The sequence below is a fragment of the Cyprinodon variegatus genome, unplaced genomic scaffold (genome assembly GCF_000732505.1).
Source record: "Cyprinodon variegatus isolate N-32 unplaced genomic scaffold, C_variegatus-1.0 Scaffold157, whole genome shotgun sequence".
Lineage (NCBI taxonomy): Eukaryota > Metazoa > Chordata > Actinopteri > Cyprinodontiformes > Cyprinodontidae > Cyprinodon > Cyprinodon variegatus.
In genome coordinates this window covers 906,346-926,269 of record NW_015150610.1, presented here as the reverse complement: position 1 = coordinate 926,269, position 19,924 = coordinate 906,346, and the positions used below count along the sequence as shown (strand labels likewise).

The 19,924-nt window shown below is 36.9% G+C and overlaps 1 protein-coding gene across 3 annotated transcripts in view; it reads right to left on the bottom strand.

Moving 5' to 3' along the window:
• kcnip2 (Kv channel interacting protein 2) overlaps window positions 1-19,295 on the bottom strand; it is a 129,822-nt gene extending 110,527 nt beyond the window's left edge. For all 3 annotated transcript variants that reach the window (XM_015377690.1, XM_015377691.1, XM_015377695.1), the window contains exons 1-2: window positions 19,195-19,295; window positions 18,995-19,094 (exon numbers count right to left, since the gene is read on the bottom strand). In XM_015377690.1, the coding sequence (XP_015233176.1) occupies window positions 18,995-19,067 (73 nt within the window). In that variant the 5' untranslated portion in view covers window positions 19,068-19,094; window positions 19,195-19,295. The remainder of the gene's footprint in view (window positions 1-18,994; window positions 19,095-19,194) is intronic.
• Window positions 19,296-19,924: the final 629 nt, after the last annotated feature.

The following is a 19,924-nucleotide window of genomic DNA, read 5'->3' as shown; positions in this document are numbered from 1 at the left end:
TCCACAGTCACCAGATCTCAATCCAATAGAGCATCTTTGGGATGTGGTGGAACGGGAGATTCGCATCATGGATGTGCAGCCGACAAATCTGCGGCAACTGTGTGATGCCATCATGTCAATATGGACCCATCATGGCGATTCGATTCAGTATCGATTTCCTGACCCAACGATTCGATTATTTTCGATACTCAAGAATACACCACTATACGATTCAATTCGATTTATTGGTTAATTTTTTTTTTTTTACACCTTACAGGCTAAACAATGTTTCTCATTTGAAATAAATCAATGAAATCTGTAATATCGAATATTGTTATGCATTTTTTTTTGAGAAACAACAGCAAATAATAGAAGTAGAAAAGATGTACTCCACCTATTCCTATTTAAACTTCATTCACAGAAAAATAAAAAACACCCCTGCGTTATAGATTCTGAAAGGCCTCGCATCAAAAAATACTGCACAAAATCAGTGCAATGAGTGCAATGCAATACCTCGGCTCCAGACGTCCCCACCCCCTCCACAGACGCTCCGCTGCACCTCTCCCAAATTGTAGCTGACCGCAGACAGGAGGTCGGCTTGTTTTGTTTTCATGACCGAAATTGCGGAAAACAACTCGTGAAGTTTGACCCGCTAGAAGAGCGAGGTGCGCGAGGTACTGCAGCAACCGCACTGACATGTTTATTGCTCGGTTCGCCATCGCCTCCACTACAACCTCCACCATCATCATATTTAACATCAGACACCAGAGCAGATGAAGGGCCTACTGTTGGGAACATGTCAGTCAGTTTGACATATTTCGCGGCGTCTTTTTGAAGAACTCGTTTCTTTTTTTCGCTCAGTTTCTCTTCGCCTCCCTTCCGTTTCTTATCCATTACTACTGTGAACACTGCTGCACAAACTTCCCATGGAGAGTAAAGGTGTTTTTCTTCTTTCTGATTGGCCTAGCCCTTTAGACTGTCAGGGATGATAACCAATGGGCTGCAGGAGCCTGAGGTAAGGGCCGGATGATCGGAACAGACTCTTGCGCTGCTGGTTTTATTTTTCTTCATGAATTATGCAAATATAACGAGGCCGATATATAATAATAATAATAATAATAATAATAATAATAATAATAATAATAATAATAATAATAATAAAACATATTGTTAATATACATGTCGGGTCGACCGGCCCAAACAGCACGTCGGCCCACCGGGCAAGTGCCCGGTATGCCCGATTACCAGTCCATGCCTAGTGTGAGCGGCCATCTGCCGAGGCCGACTGGGGTTCAACGAGACAGAAGCAGAGATACTGTACAAAAAGCAGCTGTAAAAGGCGGCCTCGTCCAGGAAACACACAGCCAGGCAGACGAGCTCCAAGCCAGCTCCCTTGTCAGAGGATGAAGAGAGCACACCCAGCCAGTCACAGTCAGAGAAACAGGACTACACTGAAAAACAGGCCGATCTCGAACATCTATAAACAAAGGTGTTGATGGCAGCAGCACAGCTTATATTTCTATTCTATATTTCTATTTCTGATATTTGTTTGAGAGGGTCTGACTTCAAAGACTAATGTTTGTTTTCTGAAAAGTGTATTTGAAGAATTATTTGCTTCAAAATACTAGGTTTTATATTTAAAAAATATCTCTATTTTCTGCATCAAAACCATTACATGGAGATTAAACAGCTGCAGTAGAACATTCTGTTTTTATCATTTCAATTTATTTCCACTTGCAAACAAGCATTTTGTAGATACATTAAATCTAATCAAGCAACCAGCCATTCAGGAATAATTAAGGTAAATGAATAAATGGATGAGGAATTATTTTTAAAGAGCTTGATGGAGTGATTTTAAATATTTATATATTTCAATGTTTGTCTTTTTTTATAAAGATCCTTTTGTGTCTCCCTGCTTTTTTTTTTCTTTTTACAAATACAAAGACCTATACCCAAATTTACTGTCCAAAGCTGTGTCACCGCTCTGGGCCAGTAATGATCCCATCGCTGTCAAGACTGTCACTCCACCAATCAATCAAAGTTGTCTTTGTTTGTGTGTTTCTGTCAATGTGTATGTTGATTAACAGACTCCATTCTGTTTTCTAAAATCCTCATGTCAGGCTGTGATACTGAGGGATAAGCACTTATGGAATGTCAAGTTGTTTTGTTAGTAATCGGTTTACTGACACCAAAGGGAAAAATAAGGCCGGGAAATAGGATTTTCAAGCCCCATAGCAAACAACTAAAACAAGCAAGTGAAAAAGAGATTATTGAAACCAACTTAATTAATGCGATGCATCAGTAGATAGTATCAGAACCAAGTTGGGCAAGGAAGACTTAAAATAAAGCATGGTTTAAGTTAAGCCAAACGCTCACAAAGTTCTGTCAAGCTTAATATTCCTACATCAGCGGTTTACCATTTCTCAAAATGCTTATTGCACCCAGTTGTAATAATAATAATACCTTGAAGCTTTCAGCCACCAAAATAAAATTGGTTTCATTTCCCTCTGCCGTGTTGGGGTGCACATACTTAGCTGCTGGAGAATTTGGCTGACTTCAGCGTCTCCAGGGAAAGATAAAGACCAGGCTGTCGAGAAATGTCTCCTCTGACAACATGGCCTAAGGCTGACAATACAGCAATGATGAAGGAAGTCATTTTAAGGACAGGGTGAGGGCAGCTAATGCTTGCCAAGGAACTAATGATGCTGGCTTAACAATTTCTGCTCACTACGCAGATCACACCACCGTGCGACATAGAGAGCAATTCAAATTGGATTTTTATTATGGATTTTACCTCACCATAATAATTTATTTCAAACTCATCTGACTTGCCAACATACAATCTAGCAGAAATTACCAAGGCCAAGTGCTAGACAAAAATGAGTTAAGTCTTTTGATACAAGTACATACAAGGTAATAGCTAAATTCATCTTATTACACAGAATACCTTATGAATACAGGAAAAGTCCTAGATCTGTGAGGTGCTTTTATTTAATCTAGAAGGTTACTTGGGCTGAAGCCATTCAACAAAGAAGTTTCAAAAAGAAAGTGGAAAAATTGTTAATTAAAATTATAAAAGTATTGATCAGTGGCAAGCTGGTAATTTTAAGTAAATTAATCTCCAAATCTTAAACTTAGTAATAGAAATATATTAAAAACGAATTAAAAAGAGGATGTATGTACGAATAGAAAAGAATAATAAAACGCAAGAACAAACATAAACAGATATTTTGGCATATTCAAAACAAATAGTAAGCTGCCTAAAAACAAATACAGTTTACTTCACCAACGTATTTCTAATAGGTGGCAAAAAAAAAGAAACCCAACTATTATCAGTTTTTGATAACTTTATTCAACTTAAACTTTTAAAACTTTTACAAATATTTTCCAGCCAAAGACATTCTAAGCAGGGCCGTAACTACCATTGAGGACACAGAGGTCATGTCCTCAATATTTTTTAAAAAATTATATTTCGCGTAAATTGTGATACATAAACTAAAACATTACATTAATACTTTGAAAATTACTGTAAGGCTAGATCTACCATAAAACTGCTAGGCGTCATTGTCAACACACACTGTCGCTATAGTAACTACCACACACAGGCTACAGACGCCGTTAGTGAGTCGGTCCATCGCGGCAGTCTGGAAGAGGAGCACATCAAGCTACAAATGCAGGTGGAGAGCAGTTTAAGTTGTTGATAAGGGTGAGAAATTACGGAGCCCCTCTGATGACAGGGTCAAAAAAAAATTTTAATTGTGGCCACGAAGTAGTATTTCGTGCGCACTAAATACTACTTCGTGGCCACGCAATAAGTTTAACGTGCGCACGAAATACTACTTTGTGGCCACGCAATAAGTAGTACCTTATGAATACAGGAAGTAGTATTTCGTGCGCACGAAATACTACTTCGTGGCCACAATTAAAAATTTCTTTTGACCATGTCATCAGAGGGGCTCCGTAAGAAATAAATGCAATTCCATTTGGAAATATGTGCCGCTCAGACAGCAAGGGAACATCAAAACAAAGTTTATTGAACTCCGTCAGTACAGGTCATCTGTCAATTTCCAAGAGTTGAATCAAAATGAAAAGTTTTATTCAGCGTTAATTTCTCTGTGTTGGATGCTGAACTGTTTTTATATTTCTGCCGGATGTTGAAGTTCAACAGCAAGAAGGCACAGAGCAGATCACGCGGCACAGGATGTCACACTCAGAAACAACATCAAATATCCGGTTAATTTTCAAAATAATAAATCATTTTCTATGGTAACTTGCACTTGCTTCAAGAGTCACCAAAATGGTCCATCAAAAAGCCTCAGAGTAATCCAGTCTTATCAACAACTGTTGTAATGTTGAAGAATCCTATATTTATTTATTTTACTTCTTTGCTTAAATGTGCATATTTTATCTTTTTTATTTAATATCTATACTTCAACTTATTTACAGCTATTTTTACCTCTTTATTGTCAACTACAATATACATTGCAATCGAAATTCATACTTTGACATTGGGTTGCTCTGGAACCCACAAAACTAATTTCATTTAATGTCAACATGTGTTGAAAAGGACAAATAAAACTCCTAGAAAAATTATGTTAAAATGGCATGTTGTTTTCTTTCTATCCTTTTTTTTGTATTTGACTGCATTGATTATCTTCATTAAAAGGAAAACTAGATAGGAAGAAAAAGGCTGGGGAAAAAACATCTCCTCTTTGGGCCACGCAGCAGGAGGAGCAGTGAGGAGAGAGATAGAGGGAGAGTACTAACCGTATTATTAAATGAAGCTACTGTGCTGGACCTATATGTGTGTTAAAAGTCAAATATGTAATGCATGAAAACTGAAGTATTGCGTAAGATCATAATAGAAATAAAAATAAAAGAGTGAACAGATTACAGTAGGCACTATTATCAGCATAATAATGGTATAGGACTTGGGTGTCTATTTTAAATACTGAAATAGGAAGCAACTTATTTCAATAATACTAGAACGTCTTTAGCAACACTTAGATAAAAGCTTCAAAAGAAAGATGACATAAAAATCGGGTTTACAAATTTATAATGCCTGAAATCTCTGGCAGGGAAAGAAGAACAAAGAAATGTACCGACTACCCTATTTAAAAGTCATAAAGATTTTGCTTTTGCTCCTTAAGACTCCAAACAAAGCCAGATTTAAATAATGGGATTAAGAACATTTTCTGCTGAGGATGCACCTAAATCCACCTAGAAGTGACTGACTCTTGACCTCAGTACTCTTTGGGCCCTGCATACAGCCCTGATTCTAAGGTAAACTTGCCTTGATTGGCCTATCAGTTATAGTCTGTCTACAGGGAGACAGCAAGTTTTTCCTGACTGATAGACTAACTGGGTAATATCGACCCAACTATCCCCACAGTGCTTCCTTTCTTGCCTGTGCACTTATTTGTGTGTGAATGTGTTTGTGCGTTTTCGAATGCTTTCTATTGACAGCATCACAACAGAAGCTCTATCAGAGTTAACTAAATGATTGTAAGAAAAAATGCATGCATCATCCATACCAAAAACTGTCACAATGTATTATGGGTGCATCTCAGTAAATAAGATTAAGATCAAAATCAAAATGTTTTTTTCAGTTATTCGATAATTTTATGATAATGACTCGCATTAAAATAAAAATATTAAATACGATAAATGAAATATATTTATTTTTGATTCAGAACTGTCATATTGCGCCCACACACACACACACACAAACACACACACACACAAAAAAAGAAGATGGTTGGTGAAAAGATGGTAGAAAGTTAATGGGTAAGAACATTTAGACAATGTGAAGATCACAAAGCAAAGCTTACTTTGGAGAAGAATTAAAATATCTCCACTAAAGTTGAAGTGGAGTCTCTCCAGCTCCACACAAATATTCAGATATCTACTGCCCAAGCCGGTTTCGATTAAAAAAAATCCTTGCTGCTTGAGGTCTAGTGAAGATTTTTAATCTGATTCCTTTACACAATCAATAAATAACTGAGCAGCACCAGCTCTGGTCCAAAACTGAACCTTTGCAGAATTTGAAGAGGAAAATGAGATAAACCAGCTCTAACAAAATGAAGATGTGATGAAAACACCTGATCATCCTTAACACCACAAAAGAACCACAGGCTGATCACCTCTTTAATGCTGTAGTTTACTGAAACGAAGACCGACCAGTTAATCAGGTGGTCTGTCATCTATATTTTTATTGGTCATTGTACAATATGAACAGTTGCATTGAGCAAATCCTGGTCTTATGTTGCTAAACTTGGATTGGTCATTAAAATAGCTTGAGTTACTGATATTTTTTTTGTGCTTCTTTACAGTTTTATGTATATCGTTTTCTAGATTTTCTATTTAGCCAGATTTTTCTTACTTGCCCCACAACGGGCATGTCCAAAATGCTCCTCCAGACATAGTTTGTCTTAAAACCTACAGCAATCACAAAGCCACATCCATACACAAACAGAAAGCAATCCCTTTTATTACAAAAATACAGCATGGTTTTAGAGGATTGCCTGTTTGTTTGTGTATTTTTTTACATTTAGAGATGAGGAACAAAAGGGTTCACTGTAGGACAGTGGTGCTGTAACTTGTCCCGTGATATGGAGCATTGTACTCTTTAGATATGTGCTGCTCCTCATACAGATGAGTTACTCTCCTTCTAATGGTTAGTAGTTGAGCTAATGGACAGAAAATCATCCTCTAATGCAGATCAGATGTAGCGAATGACAAAGTAGGAAAAGCAGAGGTAGGCTCAAGATGAACGACAGTGGGGTCTGTCACCATTTGACAAGCTTCCTGTCAATCATTCTAGAGGATCAAAATGTAAGTTGATAAATGTTTCTGACAAGATCCCAGCATTAAATTGCCAACTCTAACACCTTAATATAATCTTAAGGCAAAGATTTTCTCAGGACATTCTTTTTGCCAGTACCTTCCAAAACCTCACTTGGCTTTCTTCTCCATCTTCTCAACTACCTGTCTTCTCGCCTGCATACATTCCAGTTGAACGTGTGTACAGAACAGGGGTCCTGAATAACAAGAGGTTGTGGCAGCGCAAGAAGCAAGAGGGGCAGATTTTAATTAACGATTGTCTGGCCTTCCGTAGATTCTATCAAAGATTAAATCTCGTTAGGATTGATTTTGGCTTCCCACCCGATTAAGCTACGGCTGCACTGTGGTTTGACATAGCTGGAGAGGGAAGACAGGATGAGGGTCAGGGCATGAGAGAATAGATGAGGAAACAGCAAAGAACTGACACATATAAAAAAGGCAAAATGAACAGCAAGCGAGTTTGTTAAATAGCATTACATTAAATCATGTCAAAGGAAGAGTGAAAGGTTTTATTGAGAGTGAAAAAATAAGGGTCACTGGGAGGCAATTATGAATACTTATAGCGCTGTCTGACAAAATAATCTAAATAAGTCACATTTTTAAGAGTCAGAAAGATCTCAGCTCTGAGGCATTCAGCTGACACTTAACAACAAGAGAGATCACAGAGAGTTGCTCATTAGCAGGATGTGATGGGCAAGAAAAACTCTTATAACAAGACATAAAGAGTGGGTCAGGGAGCGTTATTAAGACTTAGCACAAAAATGCAAATGTATCTATATCTGCATCACATCTTTTTGGTGTTGCTCTTTTCCTTTGCTACATTAGAAGCTGGGGAAAAAAGACATGTCAACATTATTATAAGTCTTTTGTTTTCGGGGTCATCTTGAATTTTTTTAGGGTTTTATATATTTTGGTTTGGTTAATAAAAAATATTTGTGAAATAAAACCTGCCCCAACCCCTATTCTGTAGGTTAATTTGGATTATCAACAATCAAAACATTGGAGTTAATCAGAAGGTAGAAATGTTTTTTCAGGTTTAGTTGAGTGAATCTTCCTCTGTGCCTAGAGAGTGTTTGTATAGTGTAGAATTCATTTGTTGTTTTCAAAAGCAATGGTTATGCAACCTGGTATCATATGACTAAAACAATGAGAAAAGAAAACATTGAACGTCTAAATTAACTGATTTGGCCGTACAGTGTGATAGCTATTGATGTCAGAACTTGACAGATTTGGTTATTATCAATGAAACTGAGGAAATTGATATTTATCAGCCCTTCTATATAAACCCTTATGAAGTATTTTTTATATAAACATTACATTTTTGAAGTAATGCATCTTTAATTGTACATGACACTAAAGTGAACAGGAAAAAAAAAAAAAAAGGTGGTGTAATATTTTTCTTTGACTGGCTTATTGCCCCTTTGAATTTTGATGCCTATGTCGAAACACTTTTTGACATGTACCATCTTTGCATCTAAAGTTTTAACAAAAAAAAAATGTATTTTGTTATTGACAATCAAAGAGTCATATTAAGGTTTTTGTTTTCTCCATGGAGTTTGCATGTTCTCCCTGAGCATACGTGGGTTCTCTCCGGGTACTCCTGTTTCCTCCCACAGTCCAAAAAACATGACTGTTAGGTTAATTGGCTTCTCTACAGTCCCCTTAGGTGTGAGTGTGTGTGTGAATGGTTGTTTGTCATGTTTGTCTCTGTGTTGCCCTGCGATGGATTGACGACCTGTCCAGGGTGTAACCCGCCTTTCGCCCATTGACTGCTGGAAATAGGCACCAGCACCCCTCGCGACCCCACTCGGGATAAGCGTGCTAGAAAATGGATGGATGGATGGATCTTACATAAAACCATCAAACAAGTAAATTTTTGCAAAATATTTAATTCTGCAAGCTGAGATGAAATGTCAGTGATGTAACCGGAATGACTCCTCTCCCTTTCGATGTTGTAAAGGAAGTATTTCCCATTCAACTTCCTGTTGCCTGTGGCCCTTGGATGCGAAAGGCCTAGACTAAGCGCTTCTAAGGTGAAAGCTATGCTGATTAGCCACCAAATCCCTCCAGAAAGGTCTGTGCTTGCTGTCAGACTACCTTTTCTATGATTCAGAAGGAGCTGATTGTAGTTGCTGTCTTTTCCTACAATTCAAACTGAGTTGAATGCAATGTTTCCTGAAACACTGCATCATAAGTCTCATGCGTCTCTAACTGTATGTCTGAAACACTGGTCATAGCGATCTGCATCAGCAGTGCTGTCTGTCTACCTACCATCTCCCAGATCAGCTTCTGATTGAATGAAGTGGCGCGTCGAGCAGCAAAAGTTAATTTTTCCAACTCCAGCTGCTGCTTTCACAGCACATTAAGCTTGTCACATGCTCAGAAGTTCATGATGCGCTGCTCCACCTGCTCAGAAGCGCTGCTCCTGCTGTTCAAAACAAAGCAGGAACTTTCGCTGCGTTTTGATGCATGTCAACCATTGACTTTGTAAACTAGCTGCTTCTGCTGCTCCATAATCCAGCTCTAGTTGACCTAAATCTTGCTGCAGAAGAACGCAGCGTTGGTCTGAAGACACCGCTAGAGTGAACTGGCTATCATCATTATTTCCCAGCTACATCATGCCAGACACGTTGTAAGGTTTAACACGTGTCACGTTTAAACAGCTAGATCTAGGAATCAAACCTTTTATGTCAGAGACTAAGAACCCTGGTCAGTAAGCAAATTACAGTTATAATAATTCCGCTGATAATAATGAATTAGTTTTATCCTGGATTTGAATAACCTATTAATTAACTATAACCTCCAGTTCTAGTTATTTAATACAAGTATAATTTTCAGGTGAACTTGCAAAACATATGCATATCATTGTAAGTCAATGACCTTGACCTTGGTTATAGTTTTAAGAGAATGGATGTTTACTTGTTCACTTTGTCCATCAACAAGGCATATTTGCTGTGACAGGTAAAAAAAATCATATAAAGTAATTTAAGCATCTCCAATACTGTGGTCTTTTATGTGAAATACAGTAAGTTATCCCCTCCTATGCTGAAACAACATCTCAATAACCAATGCTTTATGCATGTCTTGGCAAACGAGATGCAACAAAATCAACTGTTTCAATGTTATTGTGAGAAGTTCTTATGATTCTTTGTGCAGCAGAAGTGCCTAGTTCTGTAATAAAAGTCTTCACTGTTGCATCAGCACATTCTACCGACCAAACCCTATCCTACAAAGATAAATTAATGAAAATTTCAGTTTTTTTCTGTACATTGGCCAAAATATACTGCCATTTCAAGTTATGGCAAACCTTAGACACGTTAAATTCCTGAATTAAAAGCCCTTGCTCACATTGTTCTGCTGTCACACACTGAAACTGTCTGTATCAGGGTAGTCAAAGTTTGTCTCTTAAGCTAGAGAGTGAAAAATGCTTTATAATACTCAACTGTCTACAAAGGATTATAACACTGTTGTTCAAAATGAAATTAAGAGAAAGTGACAGTAAAGGACTAGTCAGGCTTACATATGTGCTTAAAAATAATACTAACTGGGTGCATCATAGTGTCAATTCCACATTTGCTATGACCTCTGAAAATTGCAAGTCCACATTTGCAATACCTTTCATTTTTTTTAAAAGATAAAAAAAATTTAAATGTACATACAATGCGTGGGTACTTTAAATGTACATTTTTTTTTACTTCAATTAAATCTTTTTTACATTCCAAGTTTTTTTTAGACTGTCATCCAGAAAAATGAAAAGAAAAAAAAATTACAACTTAATTAGTTTCAAATAAGACCCCAGTCTGTATCTAAATGTTCTGAAGCTCAAAAGGGTGCATCAGAGTATTTGTTAGCAGATGCACTTACATACTAAACATAATGTATACATGTTTTGATGGATTTAAACCTTTGTAATGCTAAATGTACGATATGGTTTTGACATTTGATTCATCTCAATTGGAAAAATGTCGAAAATATGAATCACATCACCACAAACTTAGTCCAGAAATCAGTTTTTATTTGCAATTAGTGCTGCAACTAATTATTATTTTACAAATCTGTCTATCATTTTTGCGATTAATCGATTAATATTCAGATAGCAAAAGCTTCCTGAAGGAAGACTTTTTGCAAAATTAAACCAGGTGAAACTAAATATTTCCACTTGAGAAACTCTCGACAGAGCATATTGACAGACAAAAAATATTTTTATCTTAAATGCAAAATGCTTACATTGACGGGTCGCTCCGTCAACTAAAGGTAAGTTTTAGAGTCTCTAAACTCCATATAACAATTAATCAATTACTAAATTAGTGGGAAATGATCTCTATAATCAATTATTCAAGAATATTTCTGATTAATTGTTTCAGCCCTATTTGCCAGTTTTAATTGTTTAGTTTATTTGGACTTGGCAAGATGAGGAAAAACAGTTATAATATGATTGGAAATCTCCTTTTGCTGTTTAATGGTGTCAAAGGCTTAAGATTTTCAAGGTGCTTAATTGTTTATGCCTGTGAATTGATAGAAACACCTGATTGCAAAAATTTGGATAGATGAGAGAATATATAATATATAGTAATTTGGCTAGTGTAATATAGTGTATAGTCTGTAACAAACCATATTGTATATATAGAAGGGATGATTAGGATCAAAGAGAGGAAGTTGAAATAAGGTTTAAATAAAGATGACAATATAAGTAACAAATATCATCTTAAACTTCTCCTTTGCATCACAACACGAGCTTGTGTGTTTGTGTAGGAGCAGTTTTACTTTGAATTAAAATATCCCTCGAAAGATCTTTGAGCTATACCTTTTTGCAGACTGGAAAAAAATGTTTTATAAATACAAGATAGTCACTGTGTGTTCAAATACTGGAAGGAAATCTCATTTTTGTCATCAGCCATGCTTAAAATGAGCTAATTTAGTTACCTGTTGAGCAGCTGATACATCTTTCATAGAAATAAATAAATAAAAATAATGAATTTTCCCATCTTAGAAGATTCTCCCAGATGTAACAGAAAATGTAAGGACATAAACTTCGATGAACAATTTGTTCACAACAGGTACATAAATAAAAAAAGATTAAAAATGCAATATGTGGTTTCCATATGTTTGACCAGATCAATGAACTTTAGGTACATGTATTCTTATTTATAAAAAAATGATAACAACAGGGACTAACAGGGACTTATTAAAAACTGAGAAAAACTCAGAAGAGATGGATCTGAGACAAAACTGAAAAAAGCAGAAATACGGAAAATAAGTGTTAAATATTTTTAAATGAACTGCTGTCTTCTTGACTAATCTATCAAGTGATGTACAGTTTTAGAATGGAAACAAAATAAGATACATGGCAGAATGGCTACCAATTAATGCTGATAGCCTTTGGGTAATATTCTGCACTCAGAATCAGGATTGTGATGAAAGCTGAGAAATAGGATGTGTTCTTTCTGTAGTGTGTCTACAAGTGATATTAGCCCAGATTGTGGCTTGTGAGGTGAAGGAGGAGGTTACTGCACTTTTCTAATTACCTCTCATCCCTCAACCAGTGCACTTAAAGACAATAGGGAATGCTACGCTAACACACTATCTTACAGATGCCAAGACACTGCAGGGCACGTTTTATTACGGCTAGGCAACCTGCGAGGGAGTTATTTCTAGAGGGGCTACATTTTCACTCAAATTGGAATAGGAGACCACCCACACTGCCTTTAGGCAACGCAGGTCAGCTTTACTTGGAGCACACACACACATATGCTCACCACACTCACTCGCACTCACAAGTCATTGGTAAGTAAGAGGGATGACTCACCTGTAGCAATCCCCACCCCACCCCCCATCCCACACACACACACACACCGACAGAGCCACCTCCATGTTCACAAACAGTGTGCTAACACTGTGCTGCAACACTCTTTATCTTACCTGGGAAAATACAAGATGCATCATATGTCAGTAAAATAATTTATGATCATTAAAACATTACATTTTTGTTAGTCATTGCTTTCTGTTTTTATTACTCTAGATTGCAGCTTTTGTTTTACAGCAGATCACATAAATGGACTAAAGATTTCAGCTTATAACAGAACAACATAGCAGAACGACAATTTAGAGTCTTGCAAATAATAATAAATGTTTCTAAACCAACTGTTGAAACATTTGAAGGTGCTGTGTGATACTTTGAAGGTCTATTATTTCATAGTCTAAATTACCCTTGCAGAGTATGAATATTTGCCTTTAGAATGTACATATTTTGGTTTTTGAAATTGTGTAGAGATGTACCAACAAACCTTTTGCTGAAAGACAGCGCTTTTGTTTTGATTTACTGTTTGAGCAACTAAGGTTTTATTTCTAAGGACTGTAAAATAAAATATCTGTTGTATGTTTTCTGATGGTGGCAGTTTTCAATCCAACAGAAAATAAAACATTTACAAGATTATCCCAGTTTATGAACCAAAGAATGTGCCTCAAATCTTTTTCTCCTATTTTTCATTTCAAAAAATGCTTGCTGCTGGTTAATTCATTTCTGAGCAGAAAATTATTGAAATAACTTATTTCTGAGGGTTTTATATTATGTGAAAAATATTAGATTTTTCTTTGAACCGTTACTTTGTCTAACTCTGTTATAGGGCAGATTAATCCTAATATCTCCGTAAAGGCACTAAACCTTGAAGAGTTATTAAAATCTACCTGTTGTATTTACAAAAATATCTTCAAATGCAAAAAAAAAACAAAAAAAAACTTCAAATTCTGTTGCAGTGTCTTTTGTGTACCACCCCAAGATTTCTACCGTTTGGCCTTTTAAAATTATCAGGAGGCACCCCTGGACAAAACATGCTGTTCTCGAAACAGATGACTGATTTATGAGACAAATGCTTCTAATATTTTGTTAGAGTACTCTCTGTAATTGTTGTCTGAAAGATCAAGGGAAAGCCTGCCACCTAAATATATTTAGTTTCATTTAATGTCATTTAATAATGAATACAAAAAGGCGACAGCTCCCTCAGTTGTTCATAATTGTCTTGATAAGCGTTGTCAGTACAGATGTTTGCATCTCTCTCCGTTTAGCAAATTGGTTTTGTGTTGAAGTCTCTCTAAATCTTGAATCTTACCCCACCCCATTTATTTTTTAACTTAATGTTTTTTTCTTTTTTTCTGCCTTTCTGCCACCGCATGTACTTTTCTTTTTTCTCATGTACAGTTTGAATTCTCTTGTCACTGAAATTTGTTATACAGTACAAATAAAATGATCTTGCCTCTCCTGCCAAATAATTGTGTGGTTAGGTCAGATTTGATGCGATACCACCTGTCAATTATTCCTGGAGGCTTGTCGCTAATTGACCAATTAGTGGTTTCGATTTGTCCCAAAGTGAAACAGCCCTCCCCTGCAGGAATTTCCTCTGACAACATTCGCAGAATTTTGCAGTAGGAAAGCATGGCTTACATAGGAATTTGTTTTAAAAAAACAAAAAAAAAAAAACAACAACTAATAAAAAGCTTATTGTCATCAAAGAAGCTAGACCAGTTGTCACTCTTCTGCTTATGGTGCTATTTTTATGTGTGCTGATCCTCACAGGACACGCAGTACTTTCCGAATTTTTGTCTGTGGTTGATTTACACTTGTGGTACTCTTTGCTTGAGTCTTTGTGTGTAGCTGGGACGATAACCTGTTAGCAGCAATAACTATGCAGCAGCTGGACCAGTTGCTCAGCAGGATTCTTTTTCAGCAAAGAAGATGAGAACATCACACAATACTTACTTTTTGGTTCTAAGAGAGGAGGGGCAGCAACAAGCAACTCACTTATACTTGGAGTTTTATTCACCATAACAAGAGACAAACAATATGGCCGTCAATTTACACAAGTCTTCCACTTACTGGCCTGTGAAAATACAAGCACAGTTCAGGCCACTTGTGCTGAAACAGGCTTTTAGTTAGGAATATTTTATAGGGTGTACACCTTGGTGTATTACATCTTAGGCTAAGCACGGCATAGGATGGTCCGGGAGTATCCTCCGCCGGAAAATTCTGAAATTTAGACTCTCTGCAACTCCCGCATTTTGAGGTGGAGGGCAGGTAACTTCTTGTCTTTGTTACAACACTTTTTTTCCTGATTATGGAATGTATGTGTGCCTGACTAGAGGTAGACATTTATTACGGAAGACCTGAGATAATTCTTAGGTATAAGTTGTAGCTGTTGTTTAAAACATGTAAATTGCTCCCCATTAGCATACATCTCGCAATGTCAAAAAGTGTATGCCACTTTTGCTCGGCTTTTTATTGTGCCGAATATGGTGCTGATGTTTCATGTCTGATGCCATTCTTAGGTGACATGATCAGATCATATACATTTCACCTTGCCAAAGGGTGCTGTGTCTGCAATACATGTTTTTGTTGCCTGCACAGTGTTACTCTTGTATTTTAGGAAATACATGAAACTGCACTGGTGAAGTCATCAGTAAGTGACAGCACATATCTGTAGCCCTCTCTAGACTCTGAATTCAGCTCTGTATAAACCAACTCTAACCCAGTATTAGCTCTTTTGTATGGCTCCCTGTAGGGCAAATTTACCTTTAACACACACTTCACATTGATTTGCTTGTTTATCATTTCTACCCATTATATCAGAAAAATGCCCCATTAAATTCCTCCAGTAATGTGCTTCACTTTAAACTATTGACTTTTGTCAGAGCTTTCTTATCACTGGCTTGCATTTCTAGTAGGTGGAGTATCTTGCAGTTGGTGTCATGTCAATAACAAGCTTGTAAAAACAGCCGCTATAGAGACACTTTGTAGTACCCTACACTGATAATCTAAAAATGCCACTCATAAAAATATTTCCCACATCTTAATCTGCACCTTATCTTCATGATCTCAACTTATCACATAATAACATATCATCTAAATAACCATGCAAACCATTGGGGATAAGCATGCTGGAGTCTTGATAGTGTCTTCCAAAGATGAATCAGCCATGCTATTCACATCTTTAAAAAAGTCATTAACTCTGCAAGAGCTAAATTGCTCCAGCACAGTGAGCAACTTAGTGCTGCTCTTTCTTGCACATTGGTTAACTTTTGCAAAAGCAATATCACTTTATGTGAACACTTACACAAGGTTGACCGACTACAAAGCACCCTGGAATAAGAAGAGGTGGGAGTATTCTTCTAAGTAGCTCAGGTTTAAAACATAATGGCTGTAATCTCTTTAAATATGCTGACAACTGTTACCCTGTGAAATAAACTGTCAAACCTAAAGTGGTAGTTTTGTGATTTGAAGGAGATTGCAGATTGCATTATAGTTTACTGCAGCTAATTTTTTTCTTTGTTCAACTGTCAAAAAGATTAATCAGCGTTGGGGGGGCTAAAACTTTCTTTTAAATCAGATGGGGACCACCAGGAAATGTTTGGGAACAACTGCAATAGTTGCATAACAACCTTTTTAGGCTTACAGTCTCCTTACATATGACATATGTGTGACATGGGAGTGAGTTTCATTTCCACTTTTTCCCAGACTGGAGTGATTACACAACATACAAGTATAATTGCTTTTGTTGTGGATTAGTTTAAATCCACACAAGGTCAAAATGATGCATCTGTGTACATATAAATATATGCATATGACCGATCCACAAACCCACCGAGAGACAGACAGACTATGGATACCGACTCAGAAATGGGACCACTATCGGCCACCACCTGTACATGGATGACATCAAGCTGTATGCTAAGAGTGTGCAAGACATTATGTCGCTGATCCCCACCACCAGAATCTACAGCAGGGACACTGGAATGTCATCTGGGCTGGAGAAATGCAGCCGGATGGTGACAGAGGGGATCACACTCCCAGAAGGGAGAATAGCAGATGTAGAAGAGAGCTACAAGTACAGTGAAATACCACATGCAAATGGCAACCAAGGGTCCACAAGAAAAACAGCAGCAGCCAAATACCTGCAACAAGTCCTAAAATGTCAGCTTAAATGAATCAACGGCTATGTCTTGCCACTAATAGAAACCCTGCTGGGGTATTAAAATGGCCAAAGTTGGACATTCAGGCCACTGATGTTAATACACGAAAGCTACTCACTGTGCACCTTGAATTCCACCTCAAAACCAGTATACAAAGACTATACATCAAGTGCAAAGAAGGAAGCAGAGAAGTAGTGGGCATCGGCGCCACAATGAAGATAAAACATCCCAGTCCCAATAATATATCAGGAAATTCCTACAAAAGGCCAGAGATGGCTGAACTGAAGGACTTGCCTTCATCCCTTGACTGCATCCCAATGCTATTCATGAGAAAGATAGTTTAGATCGAGACCATATTTCCAATGCTTCATGGACAACTTTTGATGCTTGCTTGTCCATTGCTTGTTTCAGGTCAGAACAGGGGACGGTGTGAACAACTTTACAAGACCTTACAAAGAGCTACAGCAGCTTCTTTGTTGGTTTGAACCACATAGGCCAGGCTTTGTTCCGATCACCCTTGTTTTGCTTACCGAGATCATTTCATTTTACAGCACTTGATTAATGACTGATCATAGCACATCCCACAAGAACTGCTATTTTGGAGGGATTTGATCCAACTGTGTAGTGGTCACAATTAATCAATTTTAAAGCTCTTTCAGAACCTTATATTTGCCTTATAAGAGATCATACTTGTTTAATTTGCTGCCTTATGTATATCACTCCCTAAAAGACATCTTTAAGAAAGATGTAGCCAGTTTTCTTAATTCCAAAGATGGTATCCCAAAAAGCGTATAGTTGAGCCTGTAGTTTTTCATCTTTAGGGTTAGAAAATACTTTTTCTGAGTTGTACACCCCTCTTCATACAAGCAGTTTAGATTGTATGTTGTAAAATTATTCCACTGCAGTAAAACTAGTTTTAAACCTGATACAAAAGAAAAATAAACAATGAACACCTATGTTGGAAAAATCCTTTATACAGAGAATCTGCACAATTATTCACAACTACTTGCCTTGACAAGCTACTACCAGGGGAGGAGGTAAGTTTAATTGGTTATAAGCCAGCTTTCTCTCATTTCTTATAACATAGAGGACATCAAACAAAGTTTTAATTCAGAAATCTGACATTTGAGCAAGAAAGAAAGTGCGTATGAGCACCACACTGGAAAAATCTAAGTCTAAATTTGTTTTTTTGTTTGTTTTTTTGTTAAAATAAGTGCACTTGTTCTCGAATTGAGGAGGTAAATGAGAATCTTTGTCAATGGAACAATACAATTTACATTTAGAATAAGAAATGATAATTGCATTGGTCTATTTCAAGTGCATACTATCTAATTATCTTTTTTCAACAGTAGAAAATCTCATTCCTTTAGCAAATCATCTTATATACCTACTCAAATTAAGGATAAATACTCTTAATTTAAGAAATGTTGACTTGTTTCTAGATCGTTTTCGTAGTGCATTAGGGTTTAATTGAACATCAGCTAAGATCAGATGTTTTGAGATACAACATGAAATCATGCACTGTTTTTCTGTTTGATAAATTCAATGATGACCGAGAGGAAATTCTCAAGGACTTTTCTCTTAGAGGAAACTCACAACAAAGCAGCAGAGTGTGCTCAGAGAGTTGCGGTTTTTTTTTTTTTTTTTAGGTTTAGTCCATTTTCAACGAAGAGCGCTTTTCACAGTGATGCAAATAAAATGTGGTCTCCCTTAACTGAGCCAAGCCAACAGAAATCACACTTTTAAAATCAAATTGTTCAACAAAAATCATCACCTATCAACATTTCACACAATCCCATGCAACTGAGAAATAAGATTCAATATTGAGTTTCTTATAAAAAAAAAAGCTAAATATAGTTTTTGAGCTTTTTTCTTTCTTTCTTTCTTTTCGGTTTATTTGAGGGAAGAAATACTGAGAGGGTAAGAAAACAAAAACATTAAGAGGGGATGTTGTCATCACGGAAGCGACTATTTTAAGTCTGATAAAAAAAAATAATAAACAAATAAAAAGAATTTGCCTAAAAACTCAAAACTGATAAATGATTGTAGAACGGGTTTTGAAAATAAAAAAATAAAATAAATAAAAATTAAGTTCTTGGGGGGGAAAAAAAAAAAAGAAAGAAAAAACTAAGTCCAGCCTATCAGGTATTTAGCTTTATTGAATCTTTTCCCGGACATCAAAATGCCAAAATTAAAGGTGGGGTTCACTCACCCGTAAGCTGATCATAGGATCCATCCAGCTCCCTGGAGTCCGACAAGCTTTGGCCGCGGCTTTTCGGCTTCATATTCCCAGTACGCGCCGGTATGTGGAACTGTGATAAGCAGTTGGCAGATTAGTGCTTCTTATCTTAAGAAAAAATATATAACTTTCTGAATTTCTCGCTTTTAAAAAGATGGCTTTGAAAACACTACCGTTAACAAGTCATATTTGAAGTGCCATACAGATAAAGCAAGCTGTGTTCAGTTATTTCTCGTGGCTGTTGCTCCGTGCGCTCTCTGCTTCCAGCAGCGGAGTGAGGCGCGCGCTTAGGAGCTGCGCTCAATCACCCTGACGCGCGCGCGCGCGTGCACGGGCAGAGAGATATAGAGAGAGAGAGAGACAGTGACAGAGAGAGAGAGAGTAGGCGAGCTGTGAATGCAGATAGATATGGTCCGACTTCAGATCTTGGAAGATCTCAATGGCCTAATTATGAATGGTGTTATTTTTAATCTCGTTTTCTCTTCGATACGCTGATATATTTTGTTCCAGACATGCATATCTATCTTCCTCATTATAATGGTGTTTGTGCTCCTCTTTACCTTCAGTATCCAGAACATCTCTCCTCCTAATGTTCCTCATTGAGTCAGAGATATGTATGTTTATAAAGACATCAGCAACAAGCAGTACACTGCTGCTGCCAGGCACAGGTTCTGTCTATTTCTGATCTATAAATACTCACATGCTCTGGGAAGCTTTGTCTCGATCCTTCTTCCTGTCATTTCATCTCATTTTCTGTATTTGCCCTACTATTATAGCAGGTCATGGTCTGTGTTATGATCTTACTTTGAAAACATATTATTCTGAACCCAGTTTTTTTTTCCTATACATGATTTTATTGTTCATCAGGTTGTACATTGAATACAATATTTTTTTTATTCTACC